We start from the raw sequence: 19953 nt of genomic DNA, 5'->3' as shown, positions 1-19953 counted from the left end.
TTGTTGTTGGAGCAAAGATTTTTGTCTAGGCTTTGATAGAAAAGATATAGTATTGGAAGGACAGTAGCCTCTAAAGACTGCCATAGTTAGAAAGTAATTTTCCATATTTAATTGAAACTCGTTCTATACACTTGCTAGATGCTATTCCCATTTTTGCCTTTTTTTAAAATTTTTTTTTATTTATTTATTTGCATACATATTCTCTATAGAGAATACATTTTAAAAGATATCAAATTGTTGTATCTAAGAATGGCTGTCCTATCTTAAGTACTCTCCCACTATCTTTGTATAAATCATTGCAAGTTGACTTTTGTTGTTTCCAGCCCACAGGACCTTAATTAATACAGCTACTTTTTCTGCTTCAATAGAAGATAGGGTCAGTGGGAAGTCAGAAGAAACTATTTAGCTTCCTAAATATATATGATGATACAGGAACATGGAGCTGGACATTAGCGAAGATGCTGAAACCCAAGAGGCTGGTCATTTGAGAACCCAGTAAAAGAATGCAAGATTGCTCCAGCAGAGAGCATCACTTCCTCATGGCCAGGGATGGGACTGCAGATGGTGATGCCTGAGCTGGGGGGCTCATAGTCTGTGTTCCAACACTGAGCACACAGTGGAGCTCATATGTCTTTCTATGCAAAACATGAAAGTAGAAATGGCAGCAGAAATCACAAAGTAACCCTGTTTCTAGTCTTTCTCAATTTCTCATCCCTCTTCAATCCAGCTCTGTTCCTGCCTCAAATAACCTTTCATCATCAACCAGTTGGAACTACTGATTCTGTAGGGCAACAGATTTCAAGTCTGCCTTATTATCAGAAGTATGTGGCAGCTTAAAGAAGATGTAGATTCAGAAAGAATTAAAAAAAAAAAAAAGACAAAAGAGATGTAGATTGTTAGCTTCCATTCCCTTCCAAAGATTCTAATTCATTAAGTCCCAATTGAAAGCCCAATAGTCTTTATTTTAAAGAAACTTCCCAGGGAATTCTGACTTGTGGCTGAGGTTAGGAATGACTGCTCTGGGGAACAAACTCTCTCGGTCCTCAAGCATTTCCTCAGATCCCTGTGTTGTCTTCTCACCTATATGTGAGCTAGTTCTACCCTGATAATTCTCACTCCCTTTAAAACTCTTTCCACAATGGAAGCCACACCTCTCAAACTCTTCCCGGGGTCAATAAAAGAGGCTAGCAGACACCACGCTCACCACTGATTCTCTACCCATGGCCACGAATAATGTTCAGTTCAGTTCAGTCGCTCAGTCGTGTCCGACTCTCCGCGACCCCATGAATCACAGCACGCCAGGCCTCCCTGTCCATCAACAACTCCCGGAGTTCACTCAAACTCATGTCCACAGAGTCGGTGATGCCATCCAGCCATCTCATTCTCCGTCGTCCCCTTCTCCTCCCGCCACCAACCTTTCCCAGCATCAGAGTCTTTTCCAGTGAGTCAACTCGTCGCATGAGGTGGCCAAAGTATTGCAGTTTCAGCTTTAGCATCAGTCCCTCCAATGAACATCCAGGATTGATCTCCTCTAGAATGGACTGGTTGGATCTCCTTGCAGTATAAGGGACTCTCAAGAGTCTTCTCCAACACCACAGTTCAAAAGCATCGATTCTTCGGCGGTCAGCCTTCTTCACAGTCCAACTCTCACATCCATACATGACCACGGGAAAAACCATAGCCTTGACTAGACGGACCTTGGTTGGCAAAGTAATGTCTCTGCTTTTTAATATACTATCAAGGTTGGTCATAATTTTCCTTCCAAGGAGCAAGCGTCTTTTAATTTCATGGCTGCAATCAGCATCTGCAGTGATTTTGCAGCCCCCAAAAACAAAGTCTGACACTGTTTCCACTGTTTTTCCATCTATTTCCCATGAAGTGATGGGACCAGATGCCATGATCTTTGTTTTCTGAATGTTGAGCTTCAAGCCAACCTTTTCACTCTCCTCTTTCACTTTCATCAAGAGGCTTTTGAGTTCCTCTTCACTTTCTGCCATAAGGGTAGTGTCATCTGCATATCTGAGGTTATTGATATTTCTCCCGGCAATCTTGATTCCAGCTTGTGCTTCTTCCAGCCCAGCGTTCCTCATGATGTACTCTGCATATAAGTTAAATAAGCAAGGTGACAATATACAACCTTGACGTACACCTTTTCCTATTTGGAACCAGTCTGTTGTTCCATGTCCAGTTCTAACAGTTGCTTCCTGACCTGCATACAGGTTTCTCAAGAGGCAGGTCAGGTGGTCTGGGATTCCCATCTCTTTCAGAATGTTCCACAGTTTATTGTGATCGACACAGTCAAAGGCTTTGGCATAGTCAATAAAGCAGAAATAGATGTTTTTCTGAAACTCTCTTGCGTTCTCCATGATCCAGAGGATGTTGGCAATTTGATCTCTGGTGCCTCTGCCTTTTCTAAAACCTGCTTGAACATCTGGGAGTTCACGGTTTATATACTGCTGAAGCCTGGCTTGGAGAATTTTGAGCATGACTTTACTAGCGTGTGAGATGAGTGCAATTGTGCGGTAGTTTGAGCATTCTTTGGCATTGCCTTTCTTTGGGATTGGAATGAAGACTGACCTCTTCCAGTCCTGTGGCCACTGCTGAGTTTTCCAAATCTGCTGGCATATTGAGTGCAGCCGGGCCGGCGTCTCAGACGCGACGCGAGAGACGCCGGCCCCGGCGGCGCAGACGCGACGCGAGAGACGCCGGCCCCGGCGGCGCAGACGCGACGCGAGAGACGCCGGCCCCGGCGGCGCAGACGCGACGCGAGAGACGCCGGCCCCGGCGGCGCAGACGCGACGCGAGAGACGCCGGCCCCGGCGGCGCAGACGCGACGCGAGAGACGCCGGCCCCGGCGGCGCAGACGCGACGCGAGAGACGCCGGCCCCGGCGGCGCAGACGCGACGCGAGAGACGCCGGCCCCGGCGGCGCAGACGCGACGCGAGAGACGCCGGCCCCGGCGGCGCAGACGCGACGCGAGAGACGCCGGCCCCGGCGCAACGAACCACACAAAGAGGTGCGGCCCTGAGGAGCTACCCCACGCCTGAGGCCAGGGCCGGCGGCCGAGAGGAGCTACCCCACGTCCAACAGGCGGTGGCTGCGCGGGCGCAGGAGGGCCGAGAGGAGCTACTCCGCGTTCAAGGTCAGGAGGGGCGGCCTCGAGGAGATACCCCTCACCCAAGGTAAGGTACAGCGGCTGCACTTTGCTGGTGCGGCTGTGAAGAGATTTTCCACGACCAAGGTAAGAGAAACCCAAATAAGACGGTAGGTATTGCTAGGGGGCACCTGAGGGCGGACAGACTGATATCATAATCACAGGAAACTAGCCAATCTGATCACATGGACCACAGCCAAATGTGGTCCACTGGAGAAGGGAATGGCAAACCACTTCAGTATACTTGCCTTGAGAACCCCATGAACAGTAACAAAGGGCAAAATGATAGGATACTGAATGAGGAATTCCCCAGGTCAGTAGGTGCCCAGTATGCTACTGGAGCTCAGTGGAGAAATAACTATAGAAGGAATAAAGGGATGGAGCAAAAGCAAAACCAGTACCCAGTTGTGGATGTGACCAGTGATAGAAGCAAGGTCCGGTGCTGTAAAGAGCAGTATTGCATAGGAACCTGGAATGTTAGGTCCATGAATCAAGGCAAATTGGAAGTGGTCAAACAGGAGATGGCAAGAGTGAACGTTGACATTCTAGGAATCAGTGAATTAAAATGGACTGGAATGGGTGAATTTAACTCAGACGAATAATGTTACTCCCTATTAAACACACTCTAATATTTACTGAGGCCCTACTATGGCAACTGGGTGTCTCCAGCCTACCCACTGCATTGTAAAGTGAGATTTAATGCCTCACCTACCTTCAGCGAGCCCACCCACTCAGCAGAAGAGGCCTGTGGGGGACAGTGAGGCCAGTAAACTGCAAAGAAACCCACCCACAGAAGCTCTCTAAACTAACCTAGTCTCGCTTCCATAAACCACCAGATATTTGGGGAAAAGTAACAGCATGAAAGAAAAGCACTAGGATTAAAGCTGAATGGCCAACCTTGGATGAAGCAGAAACAATAGAGAAAATAAAAGGCAATTTGACTTTTTTTTTTCCTCCTTGGGTCAAGGAATTTTTCTTCTATTATTTCTTTTAAAAATGTCTCCCCTTTCAGTTCTTTTCCATATCTCTTTCTCCAAAACCCTACTTAATCGGATACCCTCTTGGTAGATCTTTCCACGCCTTGTTGTCCTCTCTATTATCATGAATATTTTTTCGCTTCCTGTTTTGGCTGCCAAAAAGTAGTTGGAAAGTGAATGGAATACTCAAGGAACTGAAAGAAGGACAGTGTGACTGGAACACAAAGAGTGAGACAGAGTGAGGACCTGGATGAGGCTGTGGAGGGAGGTGGGTCTTGACTGTGCCATGTTTACAGGCCACATAGTCAATTTTGTCAACCTTTGTCCTAAGAGCAAGTGAAGCCTCTAAAGTGTTGTTAATCTAGCAGGGAGATGGGTGTGGTGATGGTAAAATCAGATTTGCATTATGGAATCGATTGGCTGTAGTATGGAGCCTGGGTTAGAAAGGATCATGGGTGGATGGAGGGAGATTAGTAGGATGGCTTGGCCAAACAGATTGGTGGTAAAGAAGGAAGGAAGTTGATCAGTTAGGGAAAAAACACAAAGAGCCAAAAGTCATACAAAACAGAAAAGTACAAATTACATTAAGATATAAATTTTCATCCAACAGATTGGCAAAATTTTTAAAACATTGGAAATCTATATAAAGTTGGTAAAAAGGGAGACTCTCATATACTGTTGGTAGAGACATTTTGATGGTAATTTAGCAGTATCCAGATAAGCATGTCTGTCAATTTAAGTCCATATCTAAAATCTATCCTATAAGAGTATTACCCTTTAGGGATAAAGATATATATTTCAGGATGTTTACTGCAGCATTTGTTTGCAATAGCAAAAAATGGAAACATTTAAATGTCCATCAGCAATGGACAAGAATGAAGTAATAGTAAATACAACAATTCAAAAGAATGAAGTGACCCTTATGTACTCAACTGGGGAAAAAGTCAATAACATGTTGATCAGTAGGAAAAAAAACAAGTTTCATAAAAAAATATGTCTGGTTTATTATAAAGAAAGCACAAACCACGTGTGTTTGTAATATAAATATATCTTTGAGCGTGCATAGTAAAACACCTGGGATGATACATATCAGTCAGTGTGTGGTCTCTATCTTCTGAACAAAATTGGAAACTAGGTTTTCTGTTGAGAATCAGGGCGGCTGTTCTGAACATTTTCCATTCGAGGAGAATGGTTCTGGATGGAATTGTGTTGGGAATAGGAAATGCAGCTGACACTACATCGACAAAACTGAGTGAAGGCTCAATGGAAACTGAGCCAATGGTCAGGGTCATCTCATTTTCCCCAGCAACTCACGATGTGGAGGAGGAAGGAAGAGCCATAGAGTGAGCATCTGCTATGACTCAGGCTGCTGAGTGCTTCACACTAAACCAGTTAATCAAAACCTCCCAGACACAAGACAGTCTACAGAATGGGAGAAAATGTTTGCAAATGATGCAAGCAATAGGGCTTAAATTTCAAGATACAAAGAGCTCATACAACTCAACTACAACATAAAAAACCTATCCAAAATTAGGCAGAAGACCTAAATAGACATTTCTCCAAAAAAGCAATACAGATGGCCAATAAACACAGGAAAAGGTACTCAACGTCCCTAATTACTAGAGAAATGCAAATCAAAATTACAGTGAGGAATTACCTCATACCTGTCAGAATGATCATCATTAAAGAGTCTACTAATAAATGCTAGAGAGGGTGTGGAGAAAAGGGAACCCTCCTACCCTGCTAGTGCAAATGTACGCAGGTACTACAGCCACTGTGTAAAACAGTATGGAGGTTCCTCAGAAAACTAACAAGAGTTACCATATGATCCAGCAATCCTACTCCAGGGTATATACTGGACAAACTAAAAATCAAAAGGCTACAAACACCCCGATGTTCAAAGCATCACTATTCATACAGTCAAGACATGGAAACCACCTACGTGTCCATCGACAGAGGACTGGATGAAGATGTACTACATATATACAATGGAGTACTACTCAGCCACTAAAAAGGATGGAATAATGCCATCTGCACCAACATGGATGCAACCAGACATTATCATACTCAATAAAATAAGGCAGAAAAAGAAAGACAAATACCATGTCATATCACTTATGAGTGGAATCTAAGCAATGACACAAATGAACCTACATATGAAACAGAAACAGAATCACTGACAGAACAGACTGGTGGTTGCCAAGGGAGAGGGGGTTGTGGGAGGGACTGAGTGGGAGGCTGGTGTTAGCAGACGTAAGCTTTTACATACAGGATAAACAAGTTCCTAATGTGTAGCACAGAGAACTACATTCAATATCCTATGACAAACTATAATGGAGAAGAATATTAAAAAAGAATGTGTATATAAGTATAACTAAATCACTTGGCTGTAGAGCAGAAATTAACACACACTTGTGTCAATGAACTACACTTCAGTGAAAAAACAACTTCCCAACCATAATTTGATATGGACAGTAATAGCCCATTGTGAAGATTAGGAGCTCAGAAAGTTCAAAGTTACACCAAGAAGAGAGTGGCAGAACTCCAGATTCCATTGGTGGCCCTCTCGGCTCTCTGCTCACTTTCTCTGGCTGGAGCACGTCCTCTAGGGTGGTGGAACCACCAGATGGAAGGCATCTGTGTCTCTGAGTGATCCCAGGGAGCAGAGCTCTTCTACCCTCTAAACCATCTACCAGTTTAGACTTTTATATAAGACAGAAGCATTATTCTTGTGTAAACCCCTCAACAAGATAAAAGTTTACTTTATTTCTTCCAACCCACTGTCCCAACGTCCTAATCAAACAGCTTCTAAACAAAGGCATAAATTTAGAATAATTGAAAACACTAGGATCCAGATTGAATCTGTAAATTAAAGAGAACTGACGAATTTGGAAAACTCAGCAGTGGCCACGGAACGGCAAAGGGTCACTTTTCATTCCAATCCCAAAGAAGGGCAATGCCAAAGAATGTTTAAACTATTGTACAATTGTGCTCATTTCACATGCTAGGAAGGTTATGCTCAAAATGCTTCAAGCTAGTCTTTAGCAGTCTGTGAACTGAGAACTTCCAGATGTACAGGCTGGGTTTCAAAGAGGCAGAGGAACCAGAGATCTAATTGCCAACATTCGCTGGATCATAGAGAAACCAAGAGAATTCCAGAAAAACTACTTTTGCTTCCCTGGTAGCTCCAATGGTAAAGAATGTGCCTGCAATGCAAGAGACCCGGGTTCGATCCCAGGGTCAGGAAGATTCCCTGGAGAAGGAAATGGCAACCCACTCCAGTAGTCTTGCTGGAAAACCCCACAGGCAGAGGAGCCTGGCAAGCTACAGACCATGGGGTGGCAAAGAGTTGCACGTGACCGAGTGACTAACACTTCTACTTCTTCTTTGCTTCATGCTAAAGCCTTTGATTGTGTGGATCATGTGGATCACAACAGCCAGTGGAAAATTCCAAAAACAGAAGGGAATACCAGGCCACCTTACCTGTCTCCTGAGAAGCCTGGATGTGAGTCAAGAAGTAACAGAACAGGACATGGAACAACGGACTGGTTCCAAATTGGGAAAGGAGGACGTCAAGGATGCATATTGTCACCCTGCTTCTTTAACTTATACATAGAGTCCATCATCCAAAATGCCAAGCTGGAATCAACATTGCTGGGAGACATATCAACAACCTCAGATATGCAGATGATACCACTCCACTCTAATGGCAGAAAGTGAAGAGAAACTGAAGAGCCTCCTGATAACGATGAGAGAGCAGAGTGAAAAAGCTGGCTTGAAACTCAACATTTAAAAGCCTAATAAGATCATGGCGGCCAGTCTCTTCATGCCAAATAGAAAGGGAAAAAGTGGAAGCAGTGACAGATTTTATTTTCTCTGGCTCCCAAATCACTGTGGATGATGACTTCAGCCATGAAATTAAAAGATGCTTTCTCCTTTGAAGGAAAGCTATGACAAACCTAGACAGCATATTAAGAAGTGGAAACATCACCTTGCCAACAAAAGTCCATATAGTCAAAACTATGGTTTTTCCAGTAGTCACGTACGGATGTGAGAACTGGACCATAAGGAAGGCTGAGCATCAAAGAACTGATGCTTTCAAACTGTGATGCTTTCAAGAGAAGACTCTTTAGAGTCCCTTAGATAGCAAGATCAAACCAATCAATCCTAAAGGAAATCAAGGTGATGAGATGGTTAGAAAGAATCACCGACTCAATGGACATGAATTTGAGCAAACTTTGAGAGATCTGAAGGACAGGGCTTCCTTACAGACTGCATGCTGCAGTCCATAGGGTTGCATAGAGTCAGACACGCCTTAGTGATGGAACAGCAACAGCATAACATACACCACTGAGGATGGCACCATAAGAAATCATAATTGAGTAGGAACTGTGCATTATGAGAGGTGGTTTGCTGGAGGGGTGGTGCCATTTTCAGACATCCTAGTGCTTATCTGAGGTGGGAGAGGTTGTGTGCTGCCCTAGGGTGTTGCCAGTACCTCTTTGTGTCATCACAGCCGGACTCAGAACTGTTGGGGTGCTGACAAATTATGTGATGCCGCTGCATCCTCACAATGCGACCCAGGCAACGTCCAGGACACTGAAACGAAAGCACAGTGCAGTATAAACAACCTTGTGAGAAACTTCCCTGTCAGTCTACTGGTTAAGACTCTGTGTTCCCAACGCAGGGGGCACAGGTTCGATCCCTGGGTGGGGAACTAAGATCCCACATGCGGTCAAGCATAGCAAAATTAAATAAAGACTGATCTTAAAAAATTAAAAGAAAACAACCTTGTGAGCTCATGTGTGCTGGGGTACCAAAACCATGTGCTGTGACAGCATTGCCTGAGACCAGCTACAGGGGGTTAGCTGGCCAAAGGAAAGTTGTTGTTCAGTTGCTCAATTGTTTCCTATTCTTTGTGAACTGCAGCAGGCCAGACTTCCCTGTACTTCATCTCCCAGAGTTTGCTCAAACTCTTGTCCACTGAGTTGGTGATGCCATCCAACCGTCTCATCCTCTGTTGCCCCTTCTCCTCCTGCACTCAATCTTTTCCAGTATCAGTGTCTTTTCCAATGAATCAGCTACTTCCATTAGTGGGCAATGTATTGGAGCTTCAGCTTCAGCATTGGTCCTTCCAGCGAATATTCAGAGAAGGTAGGGAGGAGGGAAGCCCAGCTATAAGGATAAGACTGCCCTCCTTCAGAGCCAAACAGCTACCTAAGTTTCCTTTCATCCTCTTTTCCTCCTCAGAAACTGAGACCACCCCTGGGGAGAAGGAGTGAAAAGCACAGGGCCAGTTCCTAATTGACCAGGTTAAGGTTCAGAAATCACTGTGCTTAAAAGCATAAGCTACAGCCAAGTTTGGGTTTTCCTGCTTAGAGCAAAAATGGAGGCTTTGTGTGTAGGGCTGAGCTGAATTACAGGAAAAAAATTAACATTCACCTCTTAAATTTTTCTGTGCTAGTAACCCATATCAATTTTTTTTGTCATTTGTTTTATGCTTGAAAAGGTCTTTCCCATCCTGGTAGTTCTATTTCAGTTTAATGACAACACTGAAGCACTTTAATCAAGGCAGAATTTATTGTGTTATATGCGGTGAGTTTGGGCTCTCATTTTATTTATTCCTCTTATATTAGTTGACCACTTTCTCTCTTACAAACTTGTTTTTTATAATGTTCCAACTACATTATTGAGATAATTCACACAGACTAAAAGTAACTGTTGAATGTATACAGTTTACAGTAAGTCCCCTACATATGAACCTTCAACTTGAGAACTTTCAAAGATGCAAATGTGCCCCTGTATGTCAGCTATTGTAAAAGTACTACTGTACTTTTTCAAGGTCCTGTAATGTAAGATGAGGAATGTTTTATTTTGGGTTTGCTTGTGTGAAAAGCATCATAAACGTATTATAGTGCAGTACTCTATAGCCAACTGTGTTTGTTGGATACCTAGGCTAATTTTGTTGGACTTACAAACAGGCGTAGAAACAAGTTTCCTTTCATGTATATGATTTTTAAATATTATCTCCCGTTCTGTGGGCTGGCCACTTTCTTGATCACATCCCTTGTAGCGACAAAGCTTTAAATTTTCATGTAGTCCCACTTGTCTATTTTTGTTGTTGTAGCTTGTTTTTCATGTCATATCTAAGAAAACATGTAATCCAAAGCATGAAGATGTATGGCTACAGAGTTCCTTCCAAGGGCTTTATTGCTCTAGCTCTTAAATTTAGGTCTGTGATAAATTTTGAGTTAATGCTTTGTACACCTTATATGCTAGGAGTCCAAGTTCATTTGCATTTGCAGATTCAGTTGGCCGTCACCAATGAGGAAGAAGTTGTTCTTCCCTCATTGATTTGGTATTGTCACTCTTGGAGAAAATCAACTGACATAGACACATGGATTTGTCTCTAGACTGTCAACTCAGTTTCATCAATCTGTGTGTCTATGTTATGTGAGCACCATGCTGCTGTTCAGTCACTAAGTCACATCCGACTCTTTGTGATCCCATGGACAGTGTGGACTGCAGCCTGCCAGACTCCTCTGTCCGTGAGATTTCCCAGGCAAGAATACAGGAGTGAGTAGATGGGATCAAACCCGCGTCTCCTGCATTAGCAGGTGGGTTCTTTACTGCTGAGCCACCAAGGAAGCCCATGTTAGTACTGCACTGTCTTATTATTGTCTTGTAGTAAGTTTTGAAATTGACATGTCTAAGCCCTCCAACTGTTCTTTCTCTAGATTGCTTTGGCTATCCTGGGTCCTTTATATTTCCATATGAATTTTAGGATCAGCTTGCCAATTTCTGCAAAGAAGCTGGGGTTTTGATGGGGACTGTGTTGAATCTGTGGATCAATTTACTGTCACGTGAATAATATTAAGTTTTTGGATCCATAAATATACAATGCCTTTTCATTTATTTAGGTCTTCTTTAACAGTCTTTGGGCTTCCCTGGTGACACAGACGTTAAACAATCTACTTGCAATGCAAAAGACCTGGGTTCGATCCTCAGGTTGAAAAGATTCCCTGGAGAGGAGAATGGCTACCCACTCCAGTATTCAAGCCTGGAGGATGCCATGGGTACAGGAGCCTAGTGGGCTACAGTCTATGGGGTCACAAAGAGTCAGACACGATGGAGTAATCAACATATTCTTTAATGTCCTTAAAAAAAAACTTTCTGTAGTTTTATAGTGTTCATTTTTTAAAAACTCTTCTTCCCTCTATGACTAACTTCTTTTGGACTTTAAACTCATTTTAAATGGGTCTGTTTCTGTACTTTTATTATACTGCACAACTTAAGTGTGTTTCACACTGATGCTGCACTGTTTTACTTACAACAGTTTTGCAGGACACTCCGACATCAGATTAGGAAAGTCTTTCTATCCTCCTATCGATCTGTTTTTCTAAAAATCTCTTGTCCTCACTCACTCTCCCATATGAATGTCAAAATCATATGAGGTTCTGAGAAAAGAATTCTACGGCAGTGTGAATTGCAAGTACGTGTTCTGGTTCATTTAAGAGAATGGGCTCCTTCATAGCACTCAAGAGTTCCTTTACTTATATAAAATATCTGTTATGTGTTTCAACAATATGTTGTATTTTTCCTTTTGGGTTTGGCAAGGGTTAATTTTATGTGTCACTTCTCATCCGTACCTGACAAAGTGACATTTTAATGAGGTTTTGGACTTGGAATTGATGTTTGAAAGGTTAGAGAATTCCAAGGATGTTGATGTAAAACAACAAAATTAGAACATGTCCTAACACCATATACAAAGATAAACTCAAAATGGATTAAAGACCTAAATGTAAGGTCAGAGACGATAAAACTCTTGTAGAAAAGCATAGGCAGAACACTGGATGACATAAATCAAAGCAACAACCTCTATGACCCACCTCCGAGAGTAATGGAAATAAAAACAAAAGTAAACAAGTGGGTCTGATTAAACCTCACAGCTTTTGCACAGCAAAGGAAACTGTAAGCCAGGTGAAAAGACAACCCTCAGAATGGGAGAAAATAATAGCAGATGAAACAACTGACAAAGGATTAATTTCTAAAATATACAAGCAGCTCATGTAACTCAATACCAGAAAAACAACCCAACCAAAAAGTGGGGCAAAAGACCTACACAAGACATTTCTTTAAAGAAGACATACAGATGGCTAACAAACACATGAAAAGATGCTCAATCTTGATTATTATTAGAGAAATGCAAATCAAAACTACAATGAGACTATCACCTCATACCAGTTAGAATGGCCATTATCAAAACGTGTGCAAACAACAAATGCTAAAGAGGGTGTGCACTGTTGGTGGGAATGTAAATTGATACAGCCAGTATGGAGGACAGTATGGAAGTTACTTAAAAAACTAGGAATAAAACCACCATATGACCCAGCAATCCCACTTCTAGGCATATACCCTGAGGAAAACAAAATTGAAAAAGACACATATACCCCAATGTTCACTGCAACGCTATTTACAACAGCTGGAACACTGAAGCAACCTAGGTGTCCATCAACAGTAGAATGGATAAAGAAGTTGTGGTTCATATACAGAATGGAATATTACTCAGCCATAAAAGGAACACATTTGCATCCGTCCTAATGAGGTGGATGAACCTAGAGCCTATTATACAGAGTGAAGTAAGTCAGAAAGAGAAAGATAAATATCGTATTCTTAAGCATATATACGGAATCTAGAAAAATTGTACCAAAGAATTTATTTGCAGCACAGTAATGGAGAAACAAACATAGAGAACAGACTTACGGACATGGGGAACGGGGAGGAGAGGGTGAGATGTATGGAGAGAGTAACAGGGAAACTTACATTACCATACGTAAAGTAGATAGTGGGAATTTACTGTATGGCTCTGGGAACTCAAACAGGGGCTCTGTATCAACTCAGAGGGGTGGGATGGAGAGGGAGATGGGACAGAGGTTTAAGATGGAGAGGACATATGTATACCTATGGCTGATTCATGCTGAGGTTTGATAGAAAATAACAAAATTCTGGAAAGCAATTATCCTTTAATTAAAAAATAAATTAATTTTTAAAACAGAATTCTGGGGATGTTGAGATGGGCTGAGTGTATTCTGCACATGAGCAGGACATAAATTTGGGGGGAAATGCAGAATGTTACGGACCAAACTGTATCCCTCAAAATTTATACAGTGAAGTCCTAACCACCAATGTGACTATATTTAGAGATAGGGTCCTAAGGAGGCTAGAGGTTATTGAGGCCAAAGTGCGGGGCCTTAGTCTGATAGGAAGCGGCCTTGTGGGAAGTAGAAGAGACACTCAGAGCTCTCTCTCTTTTTGGTGTGTCCTGAGAGAAGAGGTTATGTGAGGACAGAGACAGAGGAACCTGCCAGGCTACAGTCCTGTCCATGCGGTTGCAAGAGAATCGGACATGACTTAGCGACTCAGCAAGAACAACAGTGTCAGAAGGGGGTTGTGTACAAGCCAGTAAGTGAAACGAACCCTAAGAACACCTTGATTTTGGACTTCTGGCCTTCTGCTGCTGCTGCTAAGTCACTTCAGTTATGTCTGACCATGCAACCCTGGAGATGGCAGCCCATCAGGTTTCACTGTCCCTGGGATTCTCCAGGCAAGAACACTGGAGTGGGTTGCCATTTCCTTCTTCAATGCATGAAAGTGAAAAGTGAAAGTGAAGTCTCTCAGTCGTGTTCGATCATTGTGACCCCATGGACTGTAGCCTACCAGGCTCCTGCGTCCAAGGGATTTTCCAGGCAAGAGTACTGGAGTGGGGTGAAATTGACTTCTCCGATAAAATAAGAACATTAATAGCAAGCATGTTTACCCTCAACCCTACAACCAGAGCTACTTTACCCCATCTTCAGCAGCATCCATGGTCAAGATGGATGAGAAGGAGCCACTCCAGCCACTCTGTGAAGAGAACTCAGAGGTGACAGTGCAGAAGCTTCTGGGCTCTAGGTGGGCCGAAAGCCAGAGCTCAGAAAGCCTGAGCTTGAATAGACCCAGGGTGGGGTCCAGTCCATCCCTGTGAAGCCTTCCCTTGCCATGAAAAACTGCACCATCCAAAAACCTCAGCCTCCAATCCCTGAAATTTCCACCATCATACCAACCTGGCTATTCCTGAGGGAGACCATTCGGATACCAGAGACAACCCACGATTTAGATGAGATCACTGACCCGACCACTCCCCCACCTACCCATCTTCCTGTTGTGACCATAGGGCCACTCCCTCCACCCATGGCACCCCCGACACCCGCCACACCTGCCTCACGCCTCACATCCGGGGCACTAGTGATATCTGCATCACAGGTGACACCCGACACACCATCAGCATCCGAGACACCAGTGATACCCATGACAAGAGCGACACCCGTGACACCAGCGGCACCCAAGACACCAGCGACAGCCATGACAAGAGTGACACCCGTGACACCAGCAGCACCTGAGACACCCATGGCACCCGTAACTCAGCAGCAAAGACACAGAGGGAACCCACTACCTGCTGAGTGTGGTCAACACCGCCGGAAACTCCTACCAAGCTGGGCAGTCCCACTCCCCAGCCACTCCCTCTGGCCTCAGCAAGAAAAAGAGCGGTGTGGCTGGGAGAATATGGTTTATAATATTGCTGTTGTGGGCTGCCCAGCAAAATCCGCACAAGTAAAGTAGGCCCAGAGCAAACCATGGATGACTGACCAAAACAAAAGCAGCCTTGCCAAGCTCCTTGGGACCCAGTCAAGTGGACTATGGGATTCAAATCCAGGACCTCCACAGCTTTCAGGAACCCTGGTCAGCTCAGACGATGGTCTGGAGCAGCCTGGGAGATCAGAAGAGGCGTCACCCTGATCCAGCTGCCCCTCCTCCACCACTGGGTGAAACTTCACAGACTGGACTGTCCCCAGGGAATGTCCCCCTTCCCCCACATTCCCCCTTCCATGTTGGTGGGGGAGGGGATAGTTTTTGCCAACTCCTTGGCTCTTCATAGTTTTAACAAACTTTATTTCTCCAGAAAGTTGTTTCTCCCTCTGTTTTGCATCCTCTCCAGTTAGACAAGTGTGAAGTCATGTAGGACTTGGAGGTAATGACCTAAGAATTAGCACATTCTCAAGAGCAACAACGGCTGCACTGCAGGGCAGAAATACAGAAAGAGGATACTATTCTCCCACACTGACAATACTGAACATTTTCAGAAGGGCTGAGAGGAACTTTTGATCTGAGTATGGCCTGTGTTAATTATGACCGGGAGGTCTAGGATAGAATATTAAGTCCCTTGAACCAGCTGGTGGGTGGTGTGATCAGCTCCCTGTGAAGATGAGTTTCCTAAATGTCCAGCAGGAGTCCATGCTCTCCTCTCCCCTGTGGGGAGGGGCCCTGATGGGTGGGGTTTTGTTACAATATTGCTTGTTTTATGTTTTGGCCTCATGGCATGTGGGATCCTGGTTCCCCTACCAGGGATGGAAACCACATCCCTTGCATTAGAAGGCAAAGTCCTAACACTGGACTGCCAGGGGAAGACCCTTTTTGGATGTGTGGGTTTGACCACAGGGACTGGATGATTTCAAAACACTGGATTTTTCAGCATTACCTGGTTCCCTTGTTCAACGAGCCCCTGAACACAGGGGTGACTGGAGCAGGGTCTTCTCCCCAGAGGCCTGTCTCTGGGGACGCACACTCTTGGCGGCAATGCCTGCACCGTTCCGTTGGCTCTTGTGCGCTTACATGTCACTTGCCGACTGCGGAATCCTTCACCACAAGACACAGAGCACTCTGACCATGTGCCCGTGAGCCACCTAAGAACAGAAACTACAGGAGCTTAGTAGGACAATCCCGATGGGGACTGTCTTCCAAATAGAAAGCCCATCCTAGCAGTATGACTGTTTAGGGCCGACACATGTCTCTGGGAGTGGGCCACAGCGCAATAACTCCTAGCCATACTCTCAGAGTTCCTTTCACTCAGAAGCAACAGAATCACCATGTAGAGACAATAGCATGGGGGTGGGATAAAGTTGTCCTCAGGGATGTAAGAGCCATCAGCTGCGCGGCCTCAGAGAGCAGAGCTAGGGCAAAATTAGGTGGACAGTTTGGAAAGGTGAATTTCAACTCATTGAAACCAAAGGGAAGAAAAAGGGAGGCAGCACCTGTGTGCTCCTTGTTGTTGTAGTTGTTTGGTCGCTCAGATTTGTCTGATTCTTGCAACCCCATGGCTGTAGCCCACCAGGCTCCTCTGTCCATGGGATTTTCCAAGCAAGAATACTGGAGTGGGTTGCTATCTCCTCCCCCAGAGGATCTTCCCAACGCAGGGATCGAACCTGTCTCCTGCAGCTTCTTCACCGGCAGGCAGATTCTTTACCACTAGTGCCATCTGGGAAGATGAACTGGGAAATGGGGCTGACATATATACACTACTTTGTATAAAACAGATAACTAGTGAAAACCTGCTGTACTGCACAGGGAACTCTACTTAGCATTCTGTGGTGACCTAAATGGGAAGGAAATCTGAAAAAGAGGGGATGTATGTATACATGTGACTGATTAACTTTGCTGTACAGTAGAAACACATCGTAAAGCAACTATCCTCCAATAAAAAATAAATAAAAGATGTTTCTGCTTATAGAGTGGACTCTATAGAGAGGAGACAAAACTCAGGAGGCTCCTGACATGGCCATTAAGGGAATGACAAGGACATTGGGAACAGTGGGAAACTGACAGGAATGGATGGAAGTGAGAGGAAAAGGGGGTGGGTAGCTTAGGATGTAGTCATTGTGATCTGGAACATGAACTAAGGGCAGATTGATTTGGTGGAGATCATGAGTTTGATTTTGGATACTTTTAAAACTATTGATTTGTATCATCTATGATATCGAAAGCTTATTAATGGTTTTACCCCTGGGGATGCAGATGATACCACTCTAATGGTAGAAAGTGAAGAGGAACTAAAGAGCCTCTTGATGAGGGTGAAGGAGCCGAGTGAAAGAGCCAGCTTAGACTACATAGATAAACTAAGATCATGGCATCCGGCTGCGTTACTGCACAGCAAATAGCAGGGGAAAAGGTGGAATTAGTGACAGATTTCCTCTTCTTGGGCTCTAAAATCACTGTGGATGGTGACTGTAGCCATGAAATCAGAAGACGATTGCTTGTTGCCAGGAAAGCGATGAGAAATGTAGACAGTGTGTTGAAAAGGAGAGATGTTATTACTCTGCCAACAAAGATCCATAAGTCAAGACTGTGGTCTTCCCAGTGGGCATGTACAGTTGTGAGAGGTGGACCACAAAGAAGGCAGAGCCCAAAGAAGTGATACCTTTGAACTGTGGTGCTGGAGAAGACTCCTGAAAGTCCACTGGACAGCAAGGATATCAAACTAGTCAATCTTAAGGGAGATCAACCTGAATATGCACTGGAGGGACTAATGCTGAAGCTCCAGCATTTTGGTTACTTGAGGGGAATAGATGACTCATTGGAAAAGTCCCTGATGCTGGGAAAGATGTCGGGCAGAAGAAGAGGGCATCAAGGATGAGACGGCTAGACAGGATCACCAATGCAATGAGCATGAACTTGGGCAAACTCTGAGAGATGGTGAGGGGCAGGGAGGCCTGGCGTGCTGCAGTCTGTGGGGTCACAGAGTCAGACATGACAGACGACTGAATAACAACACCACCCGTGGGGTAGAGTCTAAGGAATGGTGCTTTTCACGAGCGCCTCTTGTGATGCTGGCCTACTGTCATATCTCTGAGGTGAACCCATGAAGTCAGTTCCCCTGTGCTCTTAAGGTCCATTGTGAGTGCAGGGAGCAGGTGAGAGTGGCAATTAAGACCAGAAGCTCTGAAATCAGACTAACCCAATTTGAATTCTGGCCCTCACACCTGTGTGGCCTAGGGGAGTTTTTCCAACTGTATAATAGAGAATGAACAACACTGGAACAACTCTGAGTTTCCGGTGCAGGGAACACAGGTTCAATCCCTGGTTGGTTATGTGGCATAGCATAACCAATAAATAAATAAATAAATAAAATAAATGTTTTTAAAAAGAAAATGAATAATATTGACTTGATAGGTGACAGTGAAGTGATCCACTTAGCTGAGCACCTAGTATAGTCCACATAAAACAAATCTTAGTGGTTGAGTTATTCAGTCCAAATTACTGTGCATTTTAAAACAAGTGAAACCCTGGGAGCAAGGAGAGAAGAGTGACTGCACACACCTTGGGGGGCAGTCCTGGATGTTACAGGGCTGGAACGCAGCCCTTGGCTTCCGGAGCTGGTCACAGAAGGCCTCGCTCACTTCCTGCCCGTTGGCCATCAGGCACTGGGGTCTCTGAACTTGGGCTCCCAAGTGGCCGCACGTGGCAGAACAAGGAGTCCAGTTGCCAAGCTCCCAGAAAGTCTCTGCAGAAAGAAAAGGAATGTCACAGATGGCCGCTGGAGCAAAAGGGATGATGGGCTAGAGACAACCTGGCCAAAGACCACCACGAGCTGCTTTCTGGTTAGCTGCCCGCCAGGCTCTCTGAGCAGCACCAGAGAATCTGCCATCAGATGGGGTAAAGGGGTCCTTTAAATCTCATTTTCCCTTGACTAGCTCAATGTCATAACTGGGGCAGGGGAGGGGGCGGTTATTATAGCCAGGATGGAGCCCTTGGTCCTGCAGCTGGACTGGAACCCAGTGTGTCTGATGCCAAATCTAACTCTTTCAAAATACTACCTCACATTTCACAAAGGCCCCTTGACAGTTCAAGGCAAGACATACAGCCTGGGAAAGGGGCTGTCTCAGGCCAGCTAGGTCTGCCAGAAAAGTCCCAGAGAAGGAGGAGAAACTCTGTGCAGTGGGCCGGGTTCTCGAGACTCTCCAAGCAGAGCCAAGAGGACAAGAGAGGAGGGTCCCTCCATGGGATGCCCTAATGGATTCTCTTTCTCAAAAGTGGATCAGACTGAGAGATGAAAGATGATTTAGCGGGGAGCAGGGATTAAGCAGACAGGTTCAGTTCCATTCTTACTTCTCCACTAATTCTTAATCTAAACTTCAGATGAGTCCTGAGTCCTTTCACCTCTGGAAAGGTGAAAATGGGAGTTTCCTTCAAAAAAGCTGAAGCTGACCACCTCCAATAATCATGGCTTGTTTGCCTTTTAGTCCTTGTTCCAAGCAGCCTTTCCTTTCCCTTTTGACACTGGATAAAAAGATGAAGTAGGACATGACGATGACAGATTTGCGTATGATCACAGAAAGTGCCAGATTTTCTTGTAATAATCACAAGTGAGTAATAGCTACCAGCTGTGTCCACAGGCTGCTCCACCAAGTACACCTATGCCTTTAGCTTAACTGTTTTCCGGTGCTTCCTTTTGATTTCGGAATTTTGTCCTAAATTGCATATCAGAACAGTACACATTTTTAGCTGCCCTACAGTTTATTTAAAACATTTCTTAGAAATAGCTAAGTTTATTGAGAAGTTTCCAGGAGACAGGTACTGAGTTAAACACTTTAACATCAATTTTCCATTTAATTCTCATAGCCATCTTGTGATTTCGATTATTTTTACTTGCAGAAGTAGAAATGGAAAGAAGCTGTGTGACTTTTCCAAGGTCCTGCAGCTGGACTGGAACCCAGTGTGTCTGATGCTATACCTAACTCTATGTCACATTTCATAAAGGCAAGACAGTTCAAGGCAAGACATATATGCATTTCTTTTAAAAAAATACACGGCTTTTTATTGAGGTATAATTCATATATGAAAAAATGCTCATATGTCAAACATGCAGTTCTATGAGTTTTCACAATTGTATGTACTTAGGTAACCATGATCCAGAGCAAGGTATATACATTTCATCACTCGCAAAGCTTC

At 44.3% G+C, this 19953-nt stretch overlaps 1 protein-coding gene across 5 annotated transcripts in view; it reads right to left on the bottom strand.

Annotated features, from left to right (window-relative positions):
• LOC129550338 (ADAMTS-like protein 3) overlaps positions 1-19953 on the bottom strand; it is a 408047-nt gene that overhangs the window by 16685 nt on the left and 371409 nt on the right. For 4 of the 5 annotated variants that reach the window (XM_055417913.2, XM_088829596.1, XM_088829595.1 and 1 more), the window contains 3 exons: positions 18322-18505; positions 15707-15911; positions 8630-8730 (listed from right to left, as the gene is read on the bottom strand). In XM_055417913.2, the coding sequence (XP_055273888.2) occupies positions 8630-8730; positions 15707-15911; positions 18322-18505 (490 nt within the window). Of the gene's footprint in view, positions 1-8629; positions 8731-15706; positions 15912-18321; positions 18506-19953 lie in introns of those variants that run through there. The other variant, XM_088829597.1, reaches the window with a different exon arrangement.

The sequence above is a fragment of the Moschus berezovskii genome, chromosome 21 (genome assembly GCF_049115385.1).
Source record: "Moschus berezovskii isolate FMDL1 chromosome 21, NW_MosBer_1.0, whole genome shotgun sequence".
In the NCBI taxonomy this organism is placed as follows: Eukaryota; Metazoa; Chordata; class Mammalia; order Artiodactyla; family Moschidae; genus Moschus; species Moschus berezovskii.
Note: the sequence above shows the minus strand (reverse complement) of the source record. Positions and strands in the feature narration are given on the sequence as shown.